Source organism: Myotis nattereri (assembly GCF_964212035.1).
Source record: "Myotis nattereri genome assembly, chromosome: 4".
Lineage (NCBI taxonomy): Eukaryota > Metazoa > Chordata > Mammalia > Chiroptera > Vespertilionidae > Myotis > Myotis nattereri.
In genome coordinates this window covers 44066782-44090148 of record NC_138079.1, presented here as the reverse complement: position 1 = coordinate 44090148, position 23367 = coordinate 44066782, and the positions used below count along the sequence as shown (strand labels likewise).

Genomic DNA, 23367 nt, shown 5'->3' with positions numbered 1-23367 from the left:
AGTGAGGGGGAATCCTGGAAGGAAGAGAGCCACAAAGAGAACTTCTCTACTTCTGTGTATGAATCCCTCACAAGTCTCAAGCTGATCCTTAAACCCACATGCACAAGACAAACTCAGAGGCTTAAAGATATGAACTGAGATTTGAATTGCCACCCACCATAACACAAGTATAAACAAGTTAATTGCCTGCTTAAATTTTTTTCATGAATAAAACAAAGTATATACAAAATTATGTCTACAGTCTCCAGATAAAATCCAGAATGTAAACTTAGAACTAGTTCAGCGGTACTTTGGATTCCAATCTTCAAGAATTATTCTTCCTTGCCCTAACCGGTTTGGCTCAGTGGATAGAGCATCATCCTGCGGACTGAAGGGTCCCAGGTTCGATTCCAGTCAAGGGCATGTACCTTGGTTGTGGGGGTGTGCAGGAGGCAGCTGATCGATGTTTCTCTCTCATTGATGTTTCTAACTATCCCTCTCCCTTCCTCTCTGTAAAAAATCAATAAAATATATTTTTAAAAGAATTATTCTTCATTAATTTGCCTGCTACTATTTATTTTCCAGAGTCCTCAGACAGCTGACCTATGCATTGCGTTGTATAACTGCATTCAGTGGGACACAGGGGGAGTGTGCTTCTTCCATCTTACCTGGAAGTGGAACCACTGCCATTAGAATTTAAATCCTCATTCTTGCCTAGATCCTCAGAGTAGGAGGTGCCTGGCCAGCCTGGCTCACGTTGCCGGTGGGACTGCAGGGCTAGGCGTGTCCAAGGCCCAGCCTGGCTGACGTTGCCGGTGGGACTGCAGGGCTAGGCGTGCCCAAGGCCCAGCCCGGCTCACGTTGCCGGTGGGACTGCAGGGCTAGGCGTGCCCAAGGCCCAGCCCGGCTCACGTTGCCGGTGGGACTGCAGGGCTAGGCGTGCCCAAGGCCCAGCCCGGCTCACGTTGCCGGTGGGACTGCAGGGCTAGGCGTGCCCAAGGCCCAGCCCGGCTCACGTTGCCGGTGGGACTGCAGGGCTAGGCGTGCCCAAGGCCCAGCCCGGCTCACGTTGCCGGTGGGACTGCAGGGCTAGGCGTGCCCAAGGCCCAGCCCGGCTCACGTTGCCGGTGGGACTGCAGGGCTAGGCGTGCCCAAGGCCCAGCCTGGCTGATGTTGCCGGTGGGACTGCAGGGCTAGGCGTGTCCAAGGCCCAGCCTGGCTGATGTTGCCGGTGGGACTGCAGGGCTAGGCGTGTCCAAGGCCCAGCCTGGCTGATGTTGCCGGTGGGACTGCAGGGCTAGGCGTGTCCAAGGCCCAGCCTGGCTGACGTTGCCGGTGGGACTGCAGGGCTAGGCGTGTCCAAGGCCCAGCCTGGGTCTTCTACTAGCCTGAGCCTCTTCCAAACAACCGATTAGCTATAGACCAGTTTGGGAGGGAGGACAGTGAATCTAGAAAGGAAGGCTAGGATCAGATTTTTGACAAATTAAAGTCTTTTTTTTTTTTTTTTTTTTTTTTACCAAATTAAAGTGCATTTTATCCTTTAGAGCTTAAGCAGTGAAGAACTATACATAGCTTTTTAGATCATACAGTAGATCCCATAAAACAGATCTAGAGAAGCGGGCTGTGTATAGAAAAATGTACCTAATGCAGTGTTCAGGATTGTCCGGACACTTATTGAACTCCATTTGAATACACAGAAAAATAAAGCCGGAGAGAGAGGAAAAGGATTAATGACCCTCCTGTTGAAAGTAGAAATGAGATCCAGACCATGACATTCTAACAGCTTTTGTCTTAAAAAGTCTCTCAGTGCCGAAACCGGTTTGGCTCGGTGGATATAGCGTTGGCCTGTGGACTGAGGGGTCCCGGGTTCGATTCCGGTCAAGGGCATGTACCTGGGTTGCGGGCACATCCCCAGTAGGGGATGTGCAGGAGGCAGCTGATCAATGTTTCTCTCTCATCGATGTTTCTAACTCTCTATCTCTCTCCCTTCCTCTCTGTGAAAAATCAATAAAATATATTAAAAAAAAAAAAAAGTCTCTCAGTGATTTTCTTACCTGCTTTATGAACCCTTACAGTAAGGCCCATGGGGAATAGAATTATGAGTTCCTGTTCTTTATCATTTTATAAATGTTCTTTAATGAGTATGCATTACAATAATTATTCTAACTACATTAGAATAATTATTAAAGAGTTTTTTAATCCATGGGAGTTTTGAGACAACACAGGAGAAGTTTCAGCTATGTAGAAATACATACCTTTAGAGATACATACCTTTAAAAATCTAATGTCATTGTTTTACAGGTCAGTAAACCAAGTATCAGAGAAGTTAATTGATTACCATGGGGCACACTTCTGGTGATAGTTTTCTTACCTGACATACACATAGAGGTGACCCTATATTTTTATTTTTTCCATTTGTATTGATGGTTTTTTCAATAATGAAGTTATAAGCAATACAGGCATGCCCTGTTTTACCATGTTTCACTTTATTGCACTTCACAGGTGTTACATTTTTTGCAAACTGAAGGCAAGACCCTCCACCAACAAAAATATTATGACTCACTCTGTTACAATACCTGCTTTATTATGGCGGTCTGAACCTGAACCCACAGTGTCTCCGAGGTATGCTTGTATTACTTTATTTCAGAAGTGAAAGAAACTGGTTTCTGAAGTGTCTAACAGGAGAAACCCATTAGTGGAAGTTGCTTGAAGTTGCTAAGCAATAAGGAATAGGAATAATAGGAAGACTGTGTTCTTCCCTGAAAAGGCTTGCATCTTTTTCTTATTCTTTTCTTAAACATGAGAAACAATAGCATGGGAACTATTAATCACAATAATTATATGGCCTTCTTATGCTCATCTTACTCTCTTCTGGTTTGTTTCTCAAGTTCAAGTTTCTAATCATGTGTTTTAGTGGTTGGAGTGTCAAGTGCTTCAAACGAATACTCAGACCTAAATCACACATAAGTGGTAAGATTTGCAAGCTCTCCTCTCTGAAATGAGTACTTCCGCCCCTCCTTATGTCTGAGGAAATACTACCTGATGTGGGCCTTAGACTGTTCCTTCCGAGAAAATAATGGGAAGTCAGTTACCAATGGAATTCTACAAAATAGACTTGGTGAGGAAAAAGCGCTTTTTTATATCTACTGTTTGCCAGTACCTTGTTAGAGTCCTTGCCTTTAAGCAGCCAACAGCCTGTGAGGATAAGATATGCTGTTTCGGGCATCCACTGGGAGCCTTGAAATGTATTTCCCACGTTTAAGGGGAGGTACTACTATATGTCATTCTCTTATTTGCTAGGCTAATATTAAAACACACATTGATGCCTGGCTAATATTCATCTTTCTTTCCCAGTTTCATATTCTGAATCTCATAGTAAAACCCTATTTGGAGGTGATTGGATTCCTCCACACATGCATTCATGATGAATATATTCCTAGAAAAGATTTAAAAAAACAAACAAACAGCCTTATTGGCTTTGAGTGCGCTAGCAGTTTAAAAGATATCGATATCTCCGCTATGGAATGAGAAAACTTGGGATCTGATAGAGAACAATTGTTTAGTTCCTACTTAAAAAATCCACACAACAGGGTGATAAATTGATCTGTTTTAATTGAGCTAAACCCCGTGGTTGGCAACCCGCAGCTCGCGAGCCACATGCGGCTCTTTGGCCCCTTGAGTGTGGCCACGAAGTTTCAATCACACTGTATGTGCGCGCCTGCACGTGGTATTTTGTGGAAGAGCCACACTCAAGGGGCCGCAGTTTGTCGACCACTGAGCTAAACCATTAGGCCATGTAAGTAAAAGTTGAAAAGATGTGTTGGATATAATGTGTTATTTAAAACCTTTAATAACCAAAACTTTTTACCTGTCTACTAGAGAGAGATGTGATTACACCATCAAGCAAATTGTCAAATGCATAAAAGACTTTAAAACCAACCCTCTTTTACTCATTAAAGTCTTCTAGTGCTTCATTAATTTTAATAGTATAATCTAGTTCTGATTGAAGTGCACCTGAATGCAGTCTGTGCCTCATCAGCACTGATGAGTTCCAAGTAATTCGGCCCATGTCTGCGGAGTGTTCACAGACTCCATCTCTCTCTTTGCAGCTACTCTGTGCTTGTTTGCCCAGGACTTTAGCAGCACAGCTTTTACATTCCAGGAGCCCAGTGTCTTCTTTTCCAGCCCCACCTGCATTATTTGAAAGAAGTATCTATTTTCAGAGCTGCTTTTATACTAACAACTGAGTTGTGTGCAAAGATTTTCTGGAGATGCCAAAATATGACATTTCTTCCCTGAATCTTTGGATTGAATATAGAAATAGCCTATATAAGTCAAGTACATTTTAAAAGGAAGGAGACTGATGTGTATGTTAAAAACTAAATGACTGTCAATTCATTGCATTTCCACTATAACTCTAAGTTTCATAAAATTATTTTTAACCCTCTTCTTAAATCCTGCTTTTATAATTCCATAATTACATTTCTCATGTGATATTCTTTATTAAGTTATTACATATGTGTCCTTATCCCCACATTACCGCCCCATCCTCCCCACTCATGCCCTCATCCCCCTGTTGGGCATTGGTTAGGCCTATATGCTAGCATATAAGTCCTTTGGTTGATCTCACCCCCTTACCCCCACCCTCCCCTACCTTCCCTCTGAGGTTTGAGGCCTGATTCATGCTTCTCTGTCTCTGGATCTGTTTTTGTTCATCAGTTTGTGTTGTTCATTATATTCCACAAATGAGTGAGATCATGTGATATTTCTCATGTGATACTTACTCATTGTCAAATGTAGGTTATGCTTACAGAATGAATACATGATAATTATGGGACATCTCTTTGACCCTTGACCTCTAGTATTTTCAGCATTAGAATACATGACTTGTTGAACATATGAGCCCAAAGCAAGAAGGTCAGACAATCCAATCCCATATCTACCATAGGAACAAATGAAGAATTGGTCATTTGTAGCAACTGGGTGGGGCCTTCTCCAATGATGCAAAAGGCCCGTCCAACTGATGTGATCCCTCCATCCTCCGTTTCTAGGTTCTATGATAACCCTTTGCCTTAGCTTCATATAGGATTTTTGCAGAAAGGATAAAACGTAATTTACTTGGCTTTCTTTTCTGAACCATCCGATTGCAGTCTCGCGGTTCTTAGGTTCGTCTTAGATCCCAGGCAACTCTTTGGTTTTAGTCTTACAGATGGCTAATCTCTGTTATGTGCAGATTTTTCTAGTTTAAATCTTAGATGGCAGTTTTATTTGCCTTTTTATATGTTTTGAGGTTTTTGAGTATCTCCTTCACTTTTGTTGTTTCCCAATAAAATTTTAAGTCCCTGTATAGTTCCTTACATATACAAGAAAAAGGAATATTTCTAATGTAGAAAGATGGTGATTATTTCATTTCTATCTTGATCATTGGATTAAATACAGTAGATATTCCATAATTTATACCAAAGTTTTCCTCCATTTCAATTAATAGCTACGTATCCCTTTACATTAAAAATTGAGGTTAATTCAATTTTAAATTTTAAAAAGTTGTTATGAAATATTTAGGAATAATAAGACTTACCATGTCTGGGACCAGCAGGTGAGAATAGGAGCCATCATTGTGAAAGGGGTGATCAGTGCTGACAGCAGAGAAGAAGAGCTGCTTTTACATGATGGGACAGTTAGGGATAGATGGGGAACCCATGTGATACAGTGGCATCCCTTGTACTATTACAACGGGAGGTGAAAACCAGGCCCAAGAAGGATACAATTGCCAAGGCCTCAGGACTGAAGGCTTGGCTCCTACTACAAAGGAAGCCACCATAGTCTGCCAAGACGAAGATAGGGAAATTCAGAGTGGGTAATGGAGGAGGTCGCAGAGGAATGCCAGTTGCAGCAATGGGATTTTAGTTTATACAGCTAACCCCCCTTTTCTAAGATCTTCCTTAGAAAGTGAGATCCATGGGAGCCACAAAGAAGCTTCTCCTTGAAGTGAGTCTGTATGATGCAAAGAGTGGACTGTGGTGGCCATGAAAATGCATTACTGAGACCTCCCCTTGCATAATCTAGCTGACAACTCTTACTTACTGCCCCTATGGATCAACCATTGTGTTCATACTAAGGCCAGGCTACCCAAATTCTGCTTTGAGCTCATAAATGAGCAAGGCCATTCTTCCTTTAGAAGATACAAGAGCCTTCCAACAGGCATGAAGACTTCCCATTGGCACGGATAAAACTTTCTTGGAACTGTTCTGTGGTCTTTTCCGACCCAATCTTCCTTCCTTCCCTGTCAATCTAGCACTGTGCTTGTTTGAATGCATCTTCCTTCTTCTGTTCCCTCCCCACAAAAACAGCTTTCATGTTGAATCCTATCTTGGCATCTGCTTCTAGGCAGATCCAAACACAATTAATATTCTGTATTCTTCCTGATAATTTGTCTACTTGTTCTATGGAATACTGAGAGAGGAATTTGTGTGTGTGTTTGTTTGTTTCCTCTTTCATTTCTGTCAGTTTGGGTTTCATGCATTTTGAAACTTGTTATTAAATGAACATGTATTTCGAGTTTTTAAGACTTCTTAATGAATTTACATGTATGTACATGTGAAATGTCCTCTTTTATCCTTTTTTCTGAAATTTACTTTAATAAGTAAATAGAGCCTGTGAAATAATGTAGTATGTGTGTATGTATGTACAATACTAGTACATATCTGCCCCGTGTTCCTGTCACAGAGCTCCTAAAATCCTTGTAATTTCCTAAGTGATAAGAATATTAGGAACATTTCTGTTGTAATATTTGGTATTTGACTCCAGTTCATGACACGCAAATCCCTTGGAATTTCCTAGGTGATAAAAGTGTCTTTTGTTCTAATGAGGTGACTTACAAATATTATTTTTATCATTGCCTTAAAAATATTTTTATTTCCTGCTACTGGTAATTGGATGTTATTTGCCCTTCTTAGTAAACATTTTTTAAAAATCAGGGAAACCAAAGAGATTAAGGAGAGTTTTATTCTAAAGATAAGACATACATTTTACATTTTCCCAAGTCTACAAAAACTCTCAGAGCAGAAATACCTTTATGTCTGTCATACCAGCAGACACATTACTTATAAATGGGGAAGGGAAAGTTCACTTTCTGCCAAACTGAGGCAAAGGCGGTGGCACCTTAATATCTTGACCTCTCTCCAACTTCTTCTCACAATCCACCAAGTAATTGACTCCATCGATGACTATCTGAACGAGCTCAACCTTGGACAGTGGAAAAGATGAATGATTAATTTTCACAGGAGACACATACAATGCACTGATCAATAGGAACAACACTGGGGCAATGAGGACTTGCCATATTAGATAGTCTATAACGATTTCTTCTTTCTCATTTTTTCTTTACGGGATTGTGGGAGGAGAGATGTCTGATGGTCACGGTCAGAGGGGGAAGCAGAGACATTTTACAGGGCTTCTCATGATCTTCCTTTAGTTAAGATAGGGTTACTACTTTGTGTGTGAGAACGTTTTTCATATGTGAAAACCATCAGTTTGCATCTCAGATACTTTCCCCCCTCAGTCTCAGCTGTAAAGTAACAGAGTTTGTCTAAAGGCAAAATTACACAGTAACACCCTTGTGTTGTTCTTTGGCCTGGATCTGAATTCTGACCTCCCACTAGGCTATCCAAGCACTGAATATGCTATCGTTCGGATATTATCTGAAAATATATGTCTTTCTGAAAATTTGCTTAAAATCAAATATTTAACAATTAAATGATGTTTTTACTTACCAAACCAGTTTGCTACTGAAAAGAAACTGTGAATGATATTAAGAAAAACTTAAATTTTCTGTTTTTTGAAAAATGTTAGAACTTTCATTTACAAATATTGATGTTTTTAAAATTAGATCACACCTACATATGAATCTTTTTTCTGGGGTCATCTCCCTAACAAATTACTTGCACTGTTCCTGCAGAGACCCAAACTAAGGTAGTAACTAGTTAGCTAACTCCAGACAGCACTAAAATACATTATTTAACTCAAGGATAAACAGTAAATATGGGAGGGATTGTTGAATATCTGAACATACCTTAAGCATGAGGGAGTCCAGTCCCCTGCCCACCTCTTTTCATGCCTAAAAAACAGAGTCTCGCCCTAGCTGGTTGGCTCAGTGGATAGAGCATTGGCTTGCAGACTGAAGGGTCCCAGGTTCGATTCTGGTCAAGAGCACATGCCTGGGTTGTGGGCTCAATCCCCAGTAGGGGGCATGCAGGAGGCAGCCGATCAATGATTCTCATCACTGATGTTTCTGTCTCTCTCTCTCTCCCTCTCCTTTCCTCTCTGAAATCAATTAAAATATATTTTCTTTTTAAAAAAGAAAGAAACTGAGGCTCCATGAAAGGTTTGGATCAGAAAGTTAGTCATTACTAAGCATATTTTGTACTTATCAAATTGACCCATCCCAGTGTTGAAGAGGGTGGGGTGCGATGGTCTCTCATTGATTGCCAGTGGGACTGTATCTTGGTATAAATCTCCTGATGGGGAACTTGGTTATCAGGACCTCTCATCTTCAACCCAGAAATTCCTTTCCTAAGAATTTTATTTTAACTACATAATCAGAATTGTGATTATTGTTATGCAAAGAGATTGGCATAGACTTTATATAGAGAGATGGCCAAACAATACATCAAATTATCAGGGAGATATTAAATAGATAATGGACTATCTTTAATGGACTGTTATTAAACATCATGTTTTTGAAGAATAGTATAGGAAAATGCTCATGATATAATACATTGGGGAAAGCTGTATTATAACATCAAATATATACTATAATACCAAATTTTGTTGTTAAAAAACAAAACAAAACAAAAAAACCCAAACTTTTTTTGAATAAGTATAAAAGTGGGAGGTAATTCAGAATAATGTCCATGATGGTTATCTCAGGGTTGTTAAGTTTGAATACTTTTTGGTATTTTTCTAGCTTTTATAATGATTATCTATTAACTTAATTAGACATAAAGTGTTTTCAAAGCAATGACTACCTTGCTTTCCATTAATAAAAATCTAGTTAATATTACAAGCAGGCAGGGCTAGGCCCAGACTTTCCTTATTCACTACACCACACATTAGTCAGTGCATTTCAGAAGTTGTGGCATTTTTAGCTGCTTCTTCCTCAAGTACTTCACCAGAGCTGGTTTACATAGGCTGGTTTAACTGTTTTGAGTATTTTCTCATTTCTTTTCCTTAGTTTACTAGTAGGCATACCAATAGGCAATGAAATATTCAAAAGCTGGCAAGGGAGAAGAAAGAGCATCGATAATCCGCAGATTGAATAACCAGCCACTGAGTTATTAAGCGTTGTATGTAATAAGAAGAGGCTTTTAAATTAGTGATGGGCATAATACATCCAATGGGACCACATCCAGATAAATAGATAGAATGTACTGAGATCAGTATTTGCTTAGGATTCAGCTGCATGTTGCTTAAGTGTGCTCTTTACGCGTCACCTCCTGCATCGCTCCAGGCCTGCATATAGCGTATGTACCCTTTCCATCCTATATACTCACGGAATCCTAAGGATTATTTTATGAGCATAATCATATGTATACCTACTGCATACCTCATTTCTCATCTTTAGCCCTAAAAGTACTATTTCAGAAAGTATCAAGTATCTAAAAATGCCTAAATGAAGATGACAGTATGTGGCCTTCATTCACCAAAGGAAATTCAGAATCAGGAGAAAAATCCACTATTTTATCACCGTCGGTGAGAGAGCACACGTGCTCCCTGATTTCACAGTGAGGCACCACTACTGTCCTTTGGCATAACAGAGCTCCTGCTGCTGGAGACCTGGAAATGCTCCCGGGGCAGGCTGGCGACCACAGTCCCACTGCACGTCCTTTGCTTGCCTGTACACTCCCAGCTGACACTGTGCTTCCCTTCATGCAGTGTTTCCTGTGGAAGAATAGCACTACAGAACCAAACACTAACGGACTGGGACTCAGTGGGAAAGAGGAGGTCTCGGGTTTTGTGAATAAGGTAAGTAGCTGTTAGGCTACTTCTCTTTCTCGTAGGCTGATTTTGTTAGTTCATGTTCAGAGGGTGAGAGAGATGTTACCTCTGACCGACCAATTCGATCTATGTTGGAAATATCGTACACGTCTGCCACTGCCGCGGTGTCCACACCGCCCGTGCCACGCTTCTGCAGCCTCAGGTTCTCCAGGATCTTAGAAAAGCGGGGGTCCTGGGACAGGGATAACACAGTGTTGTAGAGGCAAAATCCATGCACTGTCATTGGCACTTTCACGTAGAAAAGACATCTAATGAGAGCTTATAACAGTTAGTGTTTATTAAGCATATATTTACTATGTACCAGGGCTCTGTGCTGGAACTTTTAACCTTACAACAGCCCTATGAAGTAGGTTTTGCTTTCACCCCCATTTCACAGATGAGGAAATTAAGGCTCAGAGGAATTAACTTGCCCAAGGTCACACATCTAGAAGGTTGCAGGGCTGTTTTTTAACTTTTTCTCTTAACAATTTTATTAAGTTTATTGGGGTGACATTGGTTAGTAAAATTATATAGGTTTCAAGTGTATTGTTATCAATTTCTGTACTGCTTTTGTCACCTCTGGATGCCAGCTTTGGTGAGTTTTCATTATTCATCTTTATAATAGTTATCACTATGTGATTAAATCATGAAGTTAAATCACATAAGTATTTTTTTCTAAAATTGGAATTATGAACAATAAAAATTTTCATACCTTCTCGGCAGAAAGCACATTTTCTAAAGTTGTTTTAAAGTATTTGGTTCATTTGTTGTGGCAGAAATTAATTGCCCAACAGAATCCTTTTTTCCTTCCCTTCCACAGTGGAGCTGAGGAAGTGACCACTTGGCTAAGTTTTTACAGAATGATGTGTGCCTCCAGGCCTAGACCTGAAGTCTTTACGTGGAAACACTTGTGTGCTCTCTCTCCACTTCCCATAAGCTCCCACTTGGGGCCTGATGGTAACCATGCAGAGGGGACAAGCCCTAAGACAGCGGTGTTCCAAGCGCAGCTTCCTGACCAGCAGCATCAGCGTCACCTGGGAACTTGGTAGACATGCAAATCAGGCGGGTGGGCCCAGCAGTCTGTGTTTTCACAAGCCTCCTGGTGAGTCTGAGGCAGTCTCAGGTCTGAGAACTTCTCCACTAGGAGAGTCGGAGAAGGAGATGGAAGGAACCCCAAGGAGCAGAGCAGCCCTTCTATCTATCCAGGTTTGTCATATGAGGGAGAATTTAAACTTTTTGTTCTTGAAGCCACAGCTCTTTCTCAGAGCCCCTTCACCTCTGTCCTACTGAAATAAATGTCTTTTGTGGTCAACTTAACCTTCTCTCACTATTTTTTGGTTGTAGGTGCAGAAAGTAAGGATTAAGGCATGGGCAGTGACATTTTCTCCCTCCACAAAGCAGTCCCCTCTGAGGGGATGCTGGAGGAACCCAACAGGGCTGCTGGCTACAACACATTACCTTGCTCAGCTTCGGGATCTTAACGTGGACACCAGCCCGTAATCCTGTGCCAAGGTTCGAAGGGCAGGTCAGAATGTATCCGAGGCGCTCATTCCACATGAACTCCCAGCCTCGTTCTTGGATCAAGCGTTCTACCTACAACAGTGAACAAATGATGGAGTTCTCAGATGTCCATTCATTCAGCACACCCCAAACCTCAGGGAGAAGTGTGTGTATGTGAGTGCCATGATCCCTAGGGTACATGAGCCCCATCTTGGAAGGCACTGCATTGTCTTCTTTTAAGAATGAAAAATAAAGATATTTTATTTTAGTGAATATTCAGAAATCTCTGATAACATCTTACTTCTTTTAGTCCACGACAGAATCGCTCAAATACTCTTTTCATATTGCCTCCTTTTTCCATAGAGATTACCCTGGTGTGGTCTTCCTCATTAATCCAGATGAGAAATGTCTTGTCATAATTATGCCTAACGAAGAGAGAAATATGGTGTTGAGTGTTAATTATATTTGTTTCAACACATGCAAATTCCCATTACCTCTTTGGCTTGATTGCTTCATTTTATCTTCCTAATTTCTTAGATGGCCCTAATCTCGTAATTGTGCCTGAATAAGTACTATAAAATGCTGTTACAATGACAGAATGAAGAATAAGACCACTCCGACCCTTATATATGTCATGTTTTTGCTCAACAAGAATGTAATCTCCCTCATTCCTCAGACTAGGATGACAATAATTCAACTATGGTAACATTTGCCTTTGACACTAATAGGAGTGTTTTATCTCCTAATAGATTCAACCAAAATCTTGTGGTCCTTAAAAAAAAAAAAGTTTTACCTGCAGTCTAAGGTATACGAAGTGCGGAAAATTTTTACCTATGTTTGCTGTATAGATCCTACCTACTCCCACTGAGCAGCTGCTCAGGAACACTTCAATCTCATCTCTTTCAGGTAGTGTCATAATAACCTACCAAGGTACAGGAATCAAAGTGGACTGAAAACTGTTGGCCAGGATCAAATAAATGTATACTCAGTATCCATTCTTCCTCATTGGGTTTTACTTAAATCCTCAATATTTACTTTTCATTTTCTGCCCTTCTGTTTTAATGTCATGAAACATTTTATGTGAGTTCAAATAATATGAACCTAATTTTTTTCTTAATTAAGATAGTCTTTTTCTCATGCATAATTCATGCAAACTGGCCAATGTCCCTACATATCTTAGACACATCACAAACACACACACACACACACACACACACACACACAGTCACACAGAGTTTCTAAATACTCTCTCTCCCTCCGGTAGCTCAAGCTGGGCATGCTGTCAAGTGCACGTCACAGCAACTTCAGGTTAGGACAAGCAGACGGCCTGCAGGACAGCCTCTGCACACACTGCAAATGTGAAACGCTGTGTCCCTACCAGATTCCCCGGGCATCAGGCCAGTCCCGGGCCATCCCAGCACACGTTAACAAAGGGGACACTGGCTTATCAAACAGAAAGTGGTCCTGCAGGCCAAAAGGGACAAAGCAGAAAGGAGAAACGAATGAGATCGGGCATGACTGCCGGTGCCAGGTGTCCAAGTTTCAACTCGCTAACAATGGCTGCGGTCCTCAGGCAGTGGTCCTCAGCCGTGGCTGCCCACTAGAATAACCTGGGAACTTAAAAATTAGTACTAATGCCCAAGCCCCAGAGATTCTGACCATATGAGCTGTGGCCTGGACAGTGGGATTTTTAAAAGCTCTTCAGGTGATTCTAGTGTAGAGCTAAGGTTGAAACCCACTGGGTTAGCCCAATGGAAACACTTCATCGCTAGGGAGTGTGTAAACCCCATGCAGTGGCATAGTGGGCAGTGAGTAAGGGGCACCATCTTGAAAAGTCTGTTCTGCACAGCCACCATTCTCTACGTTTCTAACATTACTGATTCATTTATTACCATTCCTTTCATTAAAAAGTCTTAGAAATGTGAAGTAAGGGTCTACAAATAAAAATGGCCACCACTAATTTAATGCTGACTATGTGCTGGGCTCTATGCTATGTGCTTATAATTTATTTCCTTAAGTCTCGCAACGACACTATGCACTTTCTCTTTTATAGGTGAGAAAAACTGAGATTCAGAAAGAGAAAATAACCTATCTGATATCACACAGCTGGGAGGTCGTAGAGCTTATATTCAAACCTAGACCTTATGACTCCCAAGCTGTGCCTTCAACTACAATATGCGACTCTACCTATCGAAACCAATGTTGGGTGACCGACATTTTTCCTTCTGTGTGTACACAGCGAAGAGTGTGACGATGGATACCATGCATTCAAGTATTGTTACACGGAGTCAGAAATCAAGAGGCTATGGGCAGGGAAGTCTCTCTTCAATCTCTGAGAAGTAGAAGAGGTCAGAGACTTGAGCCAGCACAGACTTGTGGACAGTCACTGCCCACGAAACAGTGTTCCTTAAGCTGGGAAGCAGAAGTGGCTACATGAGGTGCAGGAGGGCTGGTTCTGTAACGGGACAAGGGGAGGGTTGGCCTGAAGTTGCAGAGACCAGGAGACTGGCCTGCCTGGATTGGAAATGAGGCATATTTTGGGACCTTGCATCTTCTGAAATGACAGGTATTTGTTTCTGCTGCTCCTTGGACTTTAGTTAAACGTTACTTTTGAAACTGCCATCCTGTTTTAGCTGTGCTTTGGGGTTGGGTTCTGTCCACTCTAGTGCTGGAGTGAGGCTGTGTTGGATGTGCAGGCGGCAGGCATCCCAGAGGCTGGCTCCAGTGCCGCTCAGGGCAGGCTCCACCTGGAGAAGCTCCTTTCCAGGTTTTCCTAGTTTCCACACTTCCTGTGGGTGTGGCACAGGATCCGCACACCTTTTTGTTTTCATTTACCAGCCAGCAGAGAAATCCTCCATTCACCTCCACTCAAACCCAGATCTGCAGATCTGACCCTTAGAATGCTTGCGTGGGTTGGCCTAACGTTTTAAGGCCTCATCTTCACGACTCTGAACACGCAGACGCCCCAGCAAGCTCCCAGCCGGGGCAGGGCCTGAGCTCCGGGAGAGGCCGCACTGCGTGGGTCAGGGCTCAGCGCCACCCCGGCGGCCCGCGTGCTTCGGGGCCACTCACGTCGATGAGCTGCTGCTGGTCCCGCTCGGTCATCTCGGACAGCTTGTAGTAGCGGCCAGCCAGGTCGCCCTTGAGGCCCTCCAGGGCCGTGATGGCCACGTTCTCCACCTCCCTGCGCTCCGCCCGGGAGCAGGCTGGCGGCAGGCTCAGCCCGCGGATGCTGCGGCCGGTGCGCACCCGGGAGGACAGCACGTAGCGCTCGTCAAACTGCCCGTGGGTGATCTGCGGACAGAGCGCGGGGTCACGCCGCCGGCCCGCCCCGGCCCCCGCCCGGTCCTGCCTCGGCCACAACCCACCGCCTGGCAGTGTCCCCGGGAGAGACCCTCCGGCGCTGGGCGCATTTGCACAACATGCGGGACACAGTCTGGAACGGGGCGTGGGTGGGAGCAGGAGGCAGGGGCTTCAGAGACGGGTGAGAGGGCAGAGCTCTCTGCACAGAGCCGCCTGGAATCCCATGCCCCCCTTAGGAGTGCTATGAAGAAAGGAATTGCTATAGGAGAGGCCTAACGTTAGTGACCACCACCACCTTTGGGGCTTTCCTGGCCTTCGGGGCCAGGAAGCATGCTGCGCTACGGTGTCAGGACTTGAAGGGGCATCTGACCCAGGGGCCCTTCTCCCGGCAGGGCGCTCCTCACTGTGGACCCTGGGGTGCCAGCTGACAGGAGCGGCCAGAGGCAGCTGAGCCTACCTTGGATGCATCCAGATCCGTGGGGTGCTTCATCACCTTGGGGTCGTAGCCATTGTGCCTGAGTTTAATGACAGGGTCAAAAAGGTCGGCAAACACCTGCAGGAGGAAAGATGCTCCTGTTTCTCTTTAATTGGTGCGTCTACTATGAAAAGACCACCATGCAGGAAAGGGTGTGAGTGGATTAGTAGTTAATAACGGTGCAGGTGATGATGGCGATGATGGACTTCCACCAGAGAAAGCAGGACTCTGCCATTGTACCCTCCTCCCTAAGGATCGCTCTAAGCTCACTGCCATCTGACGGAACAAGGAAATGTTGCGTTTAAGGATCTGAGGGTTTTCTCCAGGAGTTCTTGCCTTTGGGGTAAAAGAAGCCGCTAGATCAGAGGCTACGTAGTTTTGTGGTCAAAGGGAAGGCGAGTTTCTAGAGTTTAAGCAACAGAATACAGTCGTGGAAACCCCCGGCTGCACCAGAAGAAAAGCCTCCAGCATCAGTTAGGGCAGAGCAGGGACCTCTCACGCTGTGCGGCCCTTCCCAACCCGAAATACCTCGTGCAAAATCTATTTTTCTTAAACTAAAAACGTCAGGAGCAACCTTAAGTAAAAGAACATTCGGAGAAGTCATAACAGAGCACCCAGCAGGCTTAGGGAGCTGTGGGAAGTGGGGGGGTGGGGGGGAGTGTTGGGCCAGGGAGCTAGCTCTGGTCTGGGACTCCAGCCACCAGCCTCAAGGCGGCCCCTCCCTTCTCCGATGGCTGCCCTCCCAGGGAGCTGCCTTCAGCTCCTGCAACAGAAGGGCAAGGAGGGGGCCTCGGGGAGGCAGCTGCGACATCTGCCAGGACTAGAAGCTGCTCTGTGGAGAGGGCCACAGGTGGCTGAGCTCCCCTAGCGGCAGGCCGCCCTGTGCCTCTGTGCCAAGGATGAGGATGCGGAGGTCATGGGATTTCCCAGAGACTTGAACTCAGAAGCCTGGGCTGCAGTGGCTGTGTAATGAGTAATTCTCAAACTAAAGACACACCACACCGCCTTCCACCCCCAGTAAAGCCCAGCCACTAACACATCATCTCCTAATGTCTTATGGGTGAATACACACCAATAAAATAAAAAGCATATATTTTCCCAATTCGTCTCCTTGACGATCTCAGAGAATTCTGTCATGCAAGCAATTCCTCCCTGAGAGGAACTAGAGCAACAGCAAGGGAAGCCTTGTCCCTGGGAAGCTGCAGCCCTCATTGCTCCAGAAAGCTTTCCGGATGTTCTGCTGGCTTCGCTGTGAGGCAGCCCTGCCTGAGAAGGCAAAAAGCTGGCCCACACAGAAAGGGGCTTGCACCCAGAGCCCGCCCCCTTTCCTCCCCCCCCCCGCCCACTCCAGAACCTGCAGCTGATAGTTTTACCTCATAGGACTCCTCGTCACCAGCTACCATGCCCACAGTCTTTATGAAGGGGTGACCGGGGTTGTCCACTCCAGTCTGGATACACTGGTCCAGAGTGTAGCCTTTGGGCGTCATCTTGTTGCGGAGCTTGGCGTAGATGGAGGGGGTGAGGCACTCGGCCATGCAGTTATTGTGCTTGCGAAGGTCAGGGTAGTCTGCACTGTGCACCAAGGGGACAGGCTTTCAGGGAGCAGCCCTGAAGGGAGGGCCCTATGAATGGCCTTTGTGTCTGCCCATCCTTCCACCAGCCTCTCTTTAGCCAGTAAGCACGAGACACTTGGCTAGGAGTCATGACTTATGTAAGCCAGAGTAGAAAAATAAAGTCCCCTGAACTGCCAAAGAAAGGGACCTGGCTGCAGCAGCCCAGACTGGCTCACGCTCATGTAAAAGGGAGGTAGAATGAAAATAATTAGAAAATAAATGGAGTCACGTGCACTTTTTAACCCAGAAGTTTTGGTAAAATACAACAGGTGCATTTTGGTGCCTTGGGTCTAGTGATAGAGGCTGAAACCCTGCAGGTGGGACCACACAGAAAAGCAGCCATTTATCCGCCCTCTATCTCTGATGCAAGCTCTGTGACTATCTGCTTTGTTGAGTCTGGCTATTGAAACAGGCATTCAGTAAATATCTGTTGGAATAATACATAGAAAGAAATAAAATGTCCTACGCTGGGATATGAATTGGTTGAAGAATAGGGGATGCGGGGCTGCCACAGGCTCAAACACAGGCAATCTCACCTCAGGAATCCCTGAGGTGCATGTTGGGAGCAGGTCATTCCCTCAGAGACCCTGATTCCCACAAGAGCTGTAAATGTCTCTGAGAAACACCGGGCTTTCCCCGCCGCTCCCATCCACCCTGCATGCAGAATCCCTTAGTCAGCTCTGCACTTCAGCTCTATTTAGTGTGTGCTGTCTCAGTCCTGGCCAGGTCCCAAGGGCTGAAGAAACAAGTCCATCTTCAAACCACGCCTCCACGTCCCGCCTGCCATGCCCTTTAAGCTGACACTTAAAATCAGCACTATGTGATTACATGTTCCAGAAGGCAGTGTAGCAGTGAATGAGGCCTGAGTCTGTAACCAGTGTCCCCGAATCTGCATTTGGCTGCCCTAGTTGTGTGCACTTAGGCACTATTTAATTTTTCTAAGCCTCCGTTTCATCACAAAGGGATGCTAAGGTGAATAAAGTAGATACTCCATGTGTAGTGATTAACACACTATAGAAGTGCTAATCAATTGTTAACTGTGACTATGATTACTATCCAACCAGACTGCAAGCTCTGGGCAGGAATGGTGACGCTACACTTCCTTGTATTCGCCACCTAGCTGTCCTCCACGGCAGTGTCCAGCAGGGGGCAGCATAGTTCTGGCTGGCACCGGCAGCTATTTGAAAGCCAAGAGGACTTACCTCGGAGGGAATAGCTTGTGCTGTTCCCGGGCCTCAGCACGCACATTCTGCCGGTTCACCAGGTACCCGGTGGTCAGGGCACTGGTGCCCAGCGTGGCAAATAACAGAGAAGCATTGCGGCCAGTTAGCAACTTAGAGAAGGCACTGGCCATCCTTCTTCTTGGTTGAGTGTCTGGAAAGCAGAAAAACTGGGTGAGACAGCCTCACTGGATGGCCCTGAACCCCAGCGTGGAGATCAACCGGCACGAGGAAGCACTGCAGCAGCCGGAGCCTGTCTTCTGGCGTGTTTTTCTTTTTCTTCCTTTCTCCCCCACACCCCTCCGCACTGCTGGGGAAAATCTGGGTGGTTTTGTGAATATCAAACTCCCTGAAGTCCATGACCTTTTCTCCGGTGCTATGACGGGGAGAAATAACCAAAACAGGATTGCTACTTTCTGGCTCCCTGGGAGGTCCTTTCCGTTGCTTCACGCCCAAGCAAGCTTTACTGTCTTTTTTTTAAAAAAACTAACATTTAGTAAGCTCCTCCCATGAGGCATGTGCCATGCAAGGGGCCTTACGAACATTGTCTTTGGTCTTTGCAACAATCTGCCAAGTGGGCATGAGGCTCAAGACCTCCAGATCTCAGGGCCAGCACATCGAAGAGCTGGGATTTGAACCCAGGCTTGTCTTTGGCCCTGGATTCAAGCCTCTTGCAAACTCCAGCACCTACAGACAGCCCCTCACTGGCCAGCAGTTACCGGAAAAATGACCTTTGTGATTGAGGACCTAGGAGTGCCGCAGATCACTCCACTCCGTTAAACCCCTAAGACCGTAGCAATGCATTTATCACAGCAGCTCCTCGTCATAGGATTATCGCCTCAGGGCATGTGACTCTGCCCAAGTCCCAGAATATTCTTTCTAAGCCTGTTCTCTTTCCCTGTCCTCAAACTCCTGCTGAAGTGGCCTGGACACCAGGGGTACCTCTGCTCACTCCACTCTGATGCTAGGTGCCCGACACGACAGCCAGCCTGCTGGGCCCGTCTGCCTTCCTCTGAGATTTGTTCTTGCCTTCTGTCTCCTTCCCTCCTCTCTTCTCCCTTGTACAGAACTAGGGATTGCAGGGGTGAGGAAGGAGGTCATGTCTCGCTCTATAGGAGCTGCCTGCCTCAGTTTCCCTAGCCTGGAACACCTTTGTGACTCCTGATTTATACAGCATTGTTTACAGCATCAGAACTAAAATCTGGCAGAATTGCTGAGCCTCAAGCCAAGGAGACTTTTACATGGGGTGCAAGATGACAGCCGAAGACAATGATCGTGTTTTAGTCCTACACTCACCCTCTCCATTAAAAAGCAAGAACCACCAGATTATGCCCTTTTGTCAGAGCGCCCAGGAGCTGTGTATCTCTCTGTCCCAGGCAAGTGTACTGAGAGCCTGGGTCCGGGTCTAAGGGTTTTGTCTGGTTCCATAACATTTGGAATGTGCAGGTGTTGAGTTCTGTCATTGCCTCAATTTTGAGCCTCCTGGTTGTCCTGAATATCCTGGATGGAGACACCTTGGGTGCCTTTCTGCTGACTCAGAGTCATTTCTGGTCCAGCTGTACACAGCGCCCATGTGTCTGAACTCCTTGGGGATGGAGGGCAGTGGCAAGACCACGTGTCAGCTTTCCACCCAGAAAGAATCACCCCCCAAACAGTGGATGTCCAGGGTTGAGCCAGGTCCACAGAACACTCTGAACCAATTCCCACAGTTGCCAGCCTCCTAGGCCGGCAGAAAACGGCTGTCTCCTCCCATTCCGAGAGAGCAAAGGGTTCACATCACTCATCACCTACTGGGCACCCTTGGGCATCTGTCTTATTCAGCAAGTAGACAGTCATAGGCTGGAGATGTTTACAGCCTTTGCTTACAAGAAAGTAAAGGCTTTCCTGGGATTTCTTGTGAGGAAGACATAGGACCATTACCAGACTCCTCTCTAAGGGTAAGTTGTTGTTAAGAAAATAGGAGGTTGGAAACATCTAGTCCTTTGAAATGCTCTAAAGGAGGAGGTGCCTCCCTGCCTGCCCAAGGTTAGGATTCTCTGTGGCTTCTCAGGCAGGGTAGATGACCTCCAGCAGTCACCTTCAAGGCTGGCTCCCTCTGGGATTCCTGACTCAGTGGGCAGGAACTCCAAGAATGTTTGACACACGCTCCTGCCTGGTTTCCTCTGAGAAGACAAAAGGGTCCTTCTCGAAGCTGCAGCAGAGATGGAGACCCTGGGCCTCTGAGCCAGGAACCAAGCCCCCTCCTGCCTCTGAGCACCCAGGACTCTCCATGCCTTATCCTCTCCCCACCCCCACAGTTTCCTGAACCTTCCTCAGCCAGTCCTTTAGGAAAATCCACCTGGCCCATTCTCAGAGGATGTGATTTGATCCTGAAGCTGGCAGAGCACCAGGAGCATGTGGCACTCCTGTGCTTTGCTGGGATGGCGCCTTAACCCATAACCCACAGGAGGGTGCTTATAGATGCAAAGGAGGAATTGGGTGCTCACACAGCCCAGTAATGCCCAGATCTCTCGAAGGCCCTGGGTTAGTCAAGTTCCTGTGGGGTCTTGTTCTCCAGGAGAACAGAGAGAACATACCAAGGACACTAGGCATGGGAAGTGTGAGAGCTGCAGGCAGGAAAAAAGCCCTCTGGCAGCAGCACACCAGTTACATTAGCGTAGGCTTGTCCTGGGGCATTAACTGCCACGCGCATGGCCCCCGCTGACCCTGTGGGGGTCGCAGAGCAGGAAGGCCGGAAGGGCAGCATTAAGGAGAGCCGGAGGGTTTGGCTTGTCCTGGCAGATGTGTCCTGGCAGATCCTCACGGGAGCTGCCCAGTTCTCCACAGGCACCAGGTCATTCAAAGGCGCAAATGTCACCCGCTCATGAAGCAAGAACAGGGCTGACAGCAGCTCACCGAGAGCCAAACAGCCAAACACATACAGGCAATGCCCAGCAGTGTTCCCCTCCGGTGGGGAAGAAACAATACTTGGTTCGTTATTGATGCATTAGTCATTTCAAGAATAATGCTCTAGCAACGATGTGAGCCAGTTTAAATTGGGTCCAGCTACTGGGCCGACTCGTAATGAGCTCCTTTTGGGGGCCTCGCAAAGTTCATTTGCCAGTTAGTATATCCCAAGCCAGTGACTTGCACCGGTTCTTGCTGCTGAGGAAAACCTCTCCCAGAAACAAACCCATTAGTCTCTGTAAATTACAAGGGAGGGAAAGTTGAAGGTTAAAAATCCCACATTCAGTGGCATTTAGATGTTTTTTTCCATCAAGAAAAAAATAATCCTGATTCTCTAGCAAAAACAAGCATTGCAAGCAGGGTGCTGGTGGGGTTCCGGCACCTCATGCAGAGCTGTCCCACGGGAAGGACCTGTCCCCTGTACCTGTGCCCGTGTGCAGGGGACAGGGGAGCCTTCAGCCCAGGGCTTCTTTAGTTACCACCACAGTGCCAAGACAACCGTACTACAGGTGTTCCCGGTCTCCAGCCCTGGGGCGCCGGCTCACCAGACCCCCCACACTGGCTCTAGCAGTGCCCCAGCTAAAGAGGCAGAAAGCTGAGTTTCATGGTCTCACTGACCTTGGAGCCGGAGTCTCTCGCGTCCTGCCGCAAGCACACAGCCAAGCGGTGTGTAAGGTGAGCTGGCAGGGCCGGCCTGGACAAGGCTCGGGCTGGGCGGGGCTGGGCCCCTCTGGCCAATCCCATCCAGGATCTCTGGCCACACTTGTTCCCCCAGCTGTGCCCTTGAAGGCCAGCCCCTGACTTCTCTGCCGCCAGCCCTGCGCTCTTTCTAGCACCTGCCCTTTCTCTGAAATGGTTCCCTCGCCCAAGTGTGGTCCTGGAAGCTGCCTCCCCCGGGCTCTGGGAGGGGTTTGGGGGCCTACAGCCCAGCTCACTGGCTGCCCAGTCCTGCATCAAGGTGGAAGGGCCTGCCTGGAAACTCACACCAGTTAGGGGACTTGTTCCTACCTTCCCTCAGGAGCACCAGCCCTGGGCTGCGGTTAGGTCTGCAGAATGACCCCCACCCCAGCCGCTCAGGTCTGGGAGGAAGCGATGTCTAAAGCTCCCGCTCTCCTGCTGCTAATCGAGCTCTGAGCCAGGGACGAGGGACCTCCTTCCTGGGGCCCCGATTCAGGGCAATCACAACCACGTGGGAAGCAGATTGCTAGATAATCTCACTTTCTATCCACACCAGCTTAATATGCCACCCAGCAAACCCAGCAGGCCATATTCCCGCTTAAAAATAGCCCTCCTTGGGGCAGGCACCACCAACCGGAAAGGTTGGCCGTAAATAGCAGTGACCCACCAGGACTTTGGACAGCTGCCCTGCCACTGGGGCTGCCTAGCCCCTGGCGACTGTCACGTAGGCAGCCTCTGTGGCCACGTGCACCCCAACAACTGGTTCCTTTTCTTCTCTGGGACCAATCGGTGCTCAGAGCAGACGATGGAGCAGGGGGTGGAGCCCGGGAATAACCTTCCACCTAGAGTGGTTCTCTTTCAGCGTTTCCAGTTCTTTTCAATGTAACCCATAGCAAAGCATCTATTTTCCCTTTGCATGGGGGTACTGGCGGGGAGAGCATAGGAGGGGGCCTTCTGGGGGCTGGAAATCCCCTCGTTTGGGAGTGTTGTGTGGGTGCACACACGTGTAAAATCTTCCCAAGTTGTACACTTAAGATTCAAGCACTTAACTGTGTACTTGTCACACCTCAGTGAATACCTATGTTATCACAATGACCTGCCACACTGAGTTGAAATTTTTACAATACTTATCCTTTCTACACCTGGCATACGCAGATATTTTCTAGTCCCTTCCACGTTATTTTATTAAAACAATCAGATTGGGACCAAGCAAACTGATTACATGATCCTCTTAAGGATCAGAGTTCCCAGTGTGCACACTCTCTTTTAATGGACCAAGTCCCTCCCACCCCTGCGGGCCTCTCCTGGCAGAAGGAAAAGCGAGCTGGAGGCCTGTGGGGCTGGCCAGCTGCTGAGGAGCCTGGGCTCTGCGGAGCAGGATGGGAGACAGGAGTGAGGGGAGTCTAGGCTTATTTCTTCCCAAAATAGTTCTTTTGCACACACACAGTTTCAAGTCAGTTCAGGTACCAAGAGAAATAAATCCAGTGACCCTGAAATAGCCCACATCCCAGACACAGAAAACAAAAGGCTTTTTAAAAAAAAAATCCTCACCTGAGGATATGTTTATTGATTTTAGAGAGAGAGGCTGAGGAGAGAGAGAGTTTGCCTCCAGTTTGCA

The 23367-nt window shown here is 46.3% G+C and overlaps 1 protein-coding gene across 2 annotated transcripts; it reads right to left on the bottom strand.

Annotated features, from left to right (window-relative positions):
- Positions 1-6871: 6871 nt before the first annotated feature.
- On the bottom strand, positions 6872-21743 carry CKMT2 (creatine kinase, mitochondrial 2). Of its 2 annotated transcripts, none has more exons than XM_081088805.1 (10): positions 21690-21743; positions 18108-18279; positions 16666-16864; positions 15275-15332; positions 14587-14808; positions 12893-12978; positions 11816-11939; positions 11473-11607; positions 10082-10207; positions 6872-7224 (listed from the first exon to the last, which is right to left on the bottom strand). In XM_081088805.1, exons 3-10 carry the CDS (start codon positions 16668-16670, stop codon positions 7105-7107), a joined length of 876 nt encoding a protein of 291 aa, XP_080944931.1. In that variant the 5' UTR covers positions 16671-16864; positions 18108-18279; positions 21690-21743; the 3' UTR covers positions 6872-7104. The 2 variants fall into 2 exon arrangements, with proteins under 2 accessions (XP_080944931.1, XP_080944930.1); XM_081088804.1 differs by having other exon boundaries at positions 15275-15370; positions 21690-21737.
- Positions 21744-23367: the final 1624 nt, after the last annotated feature.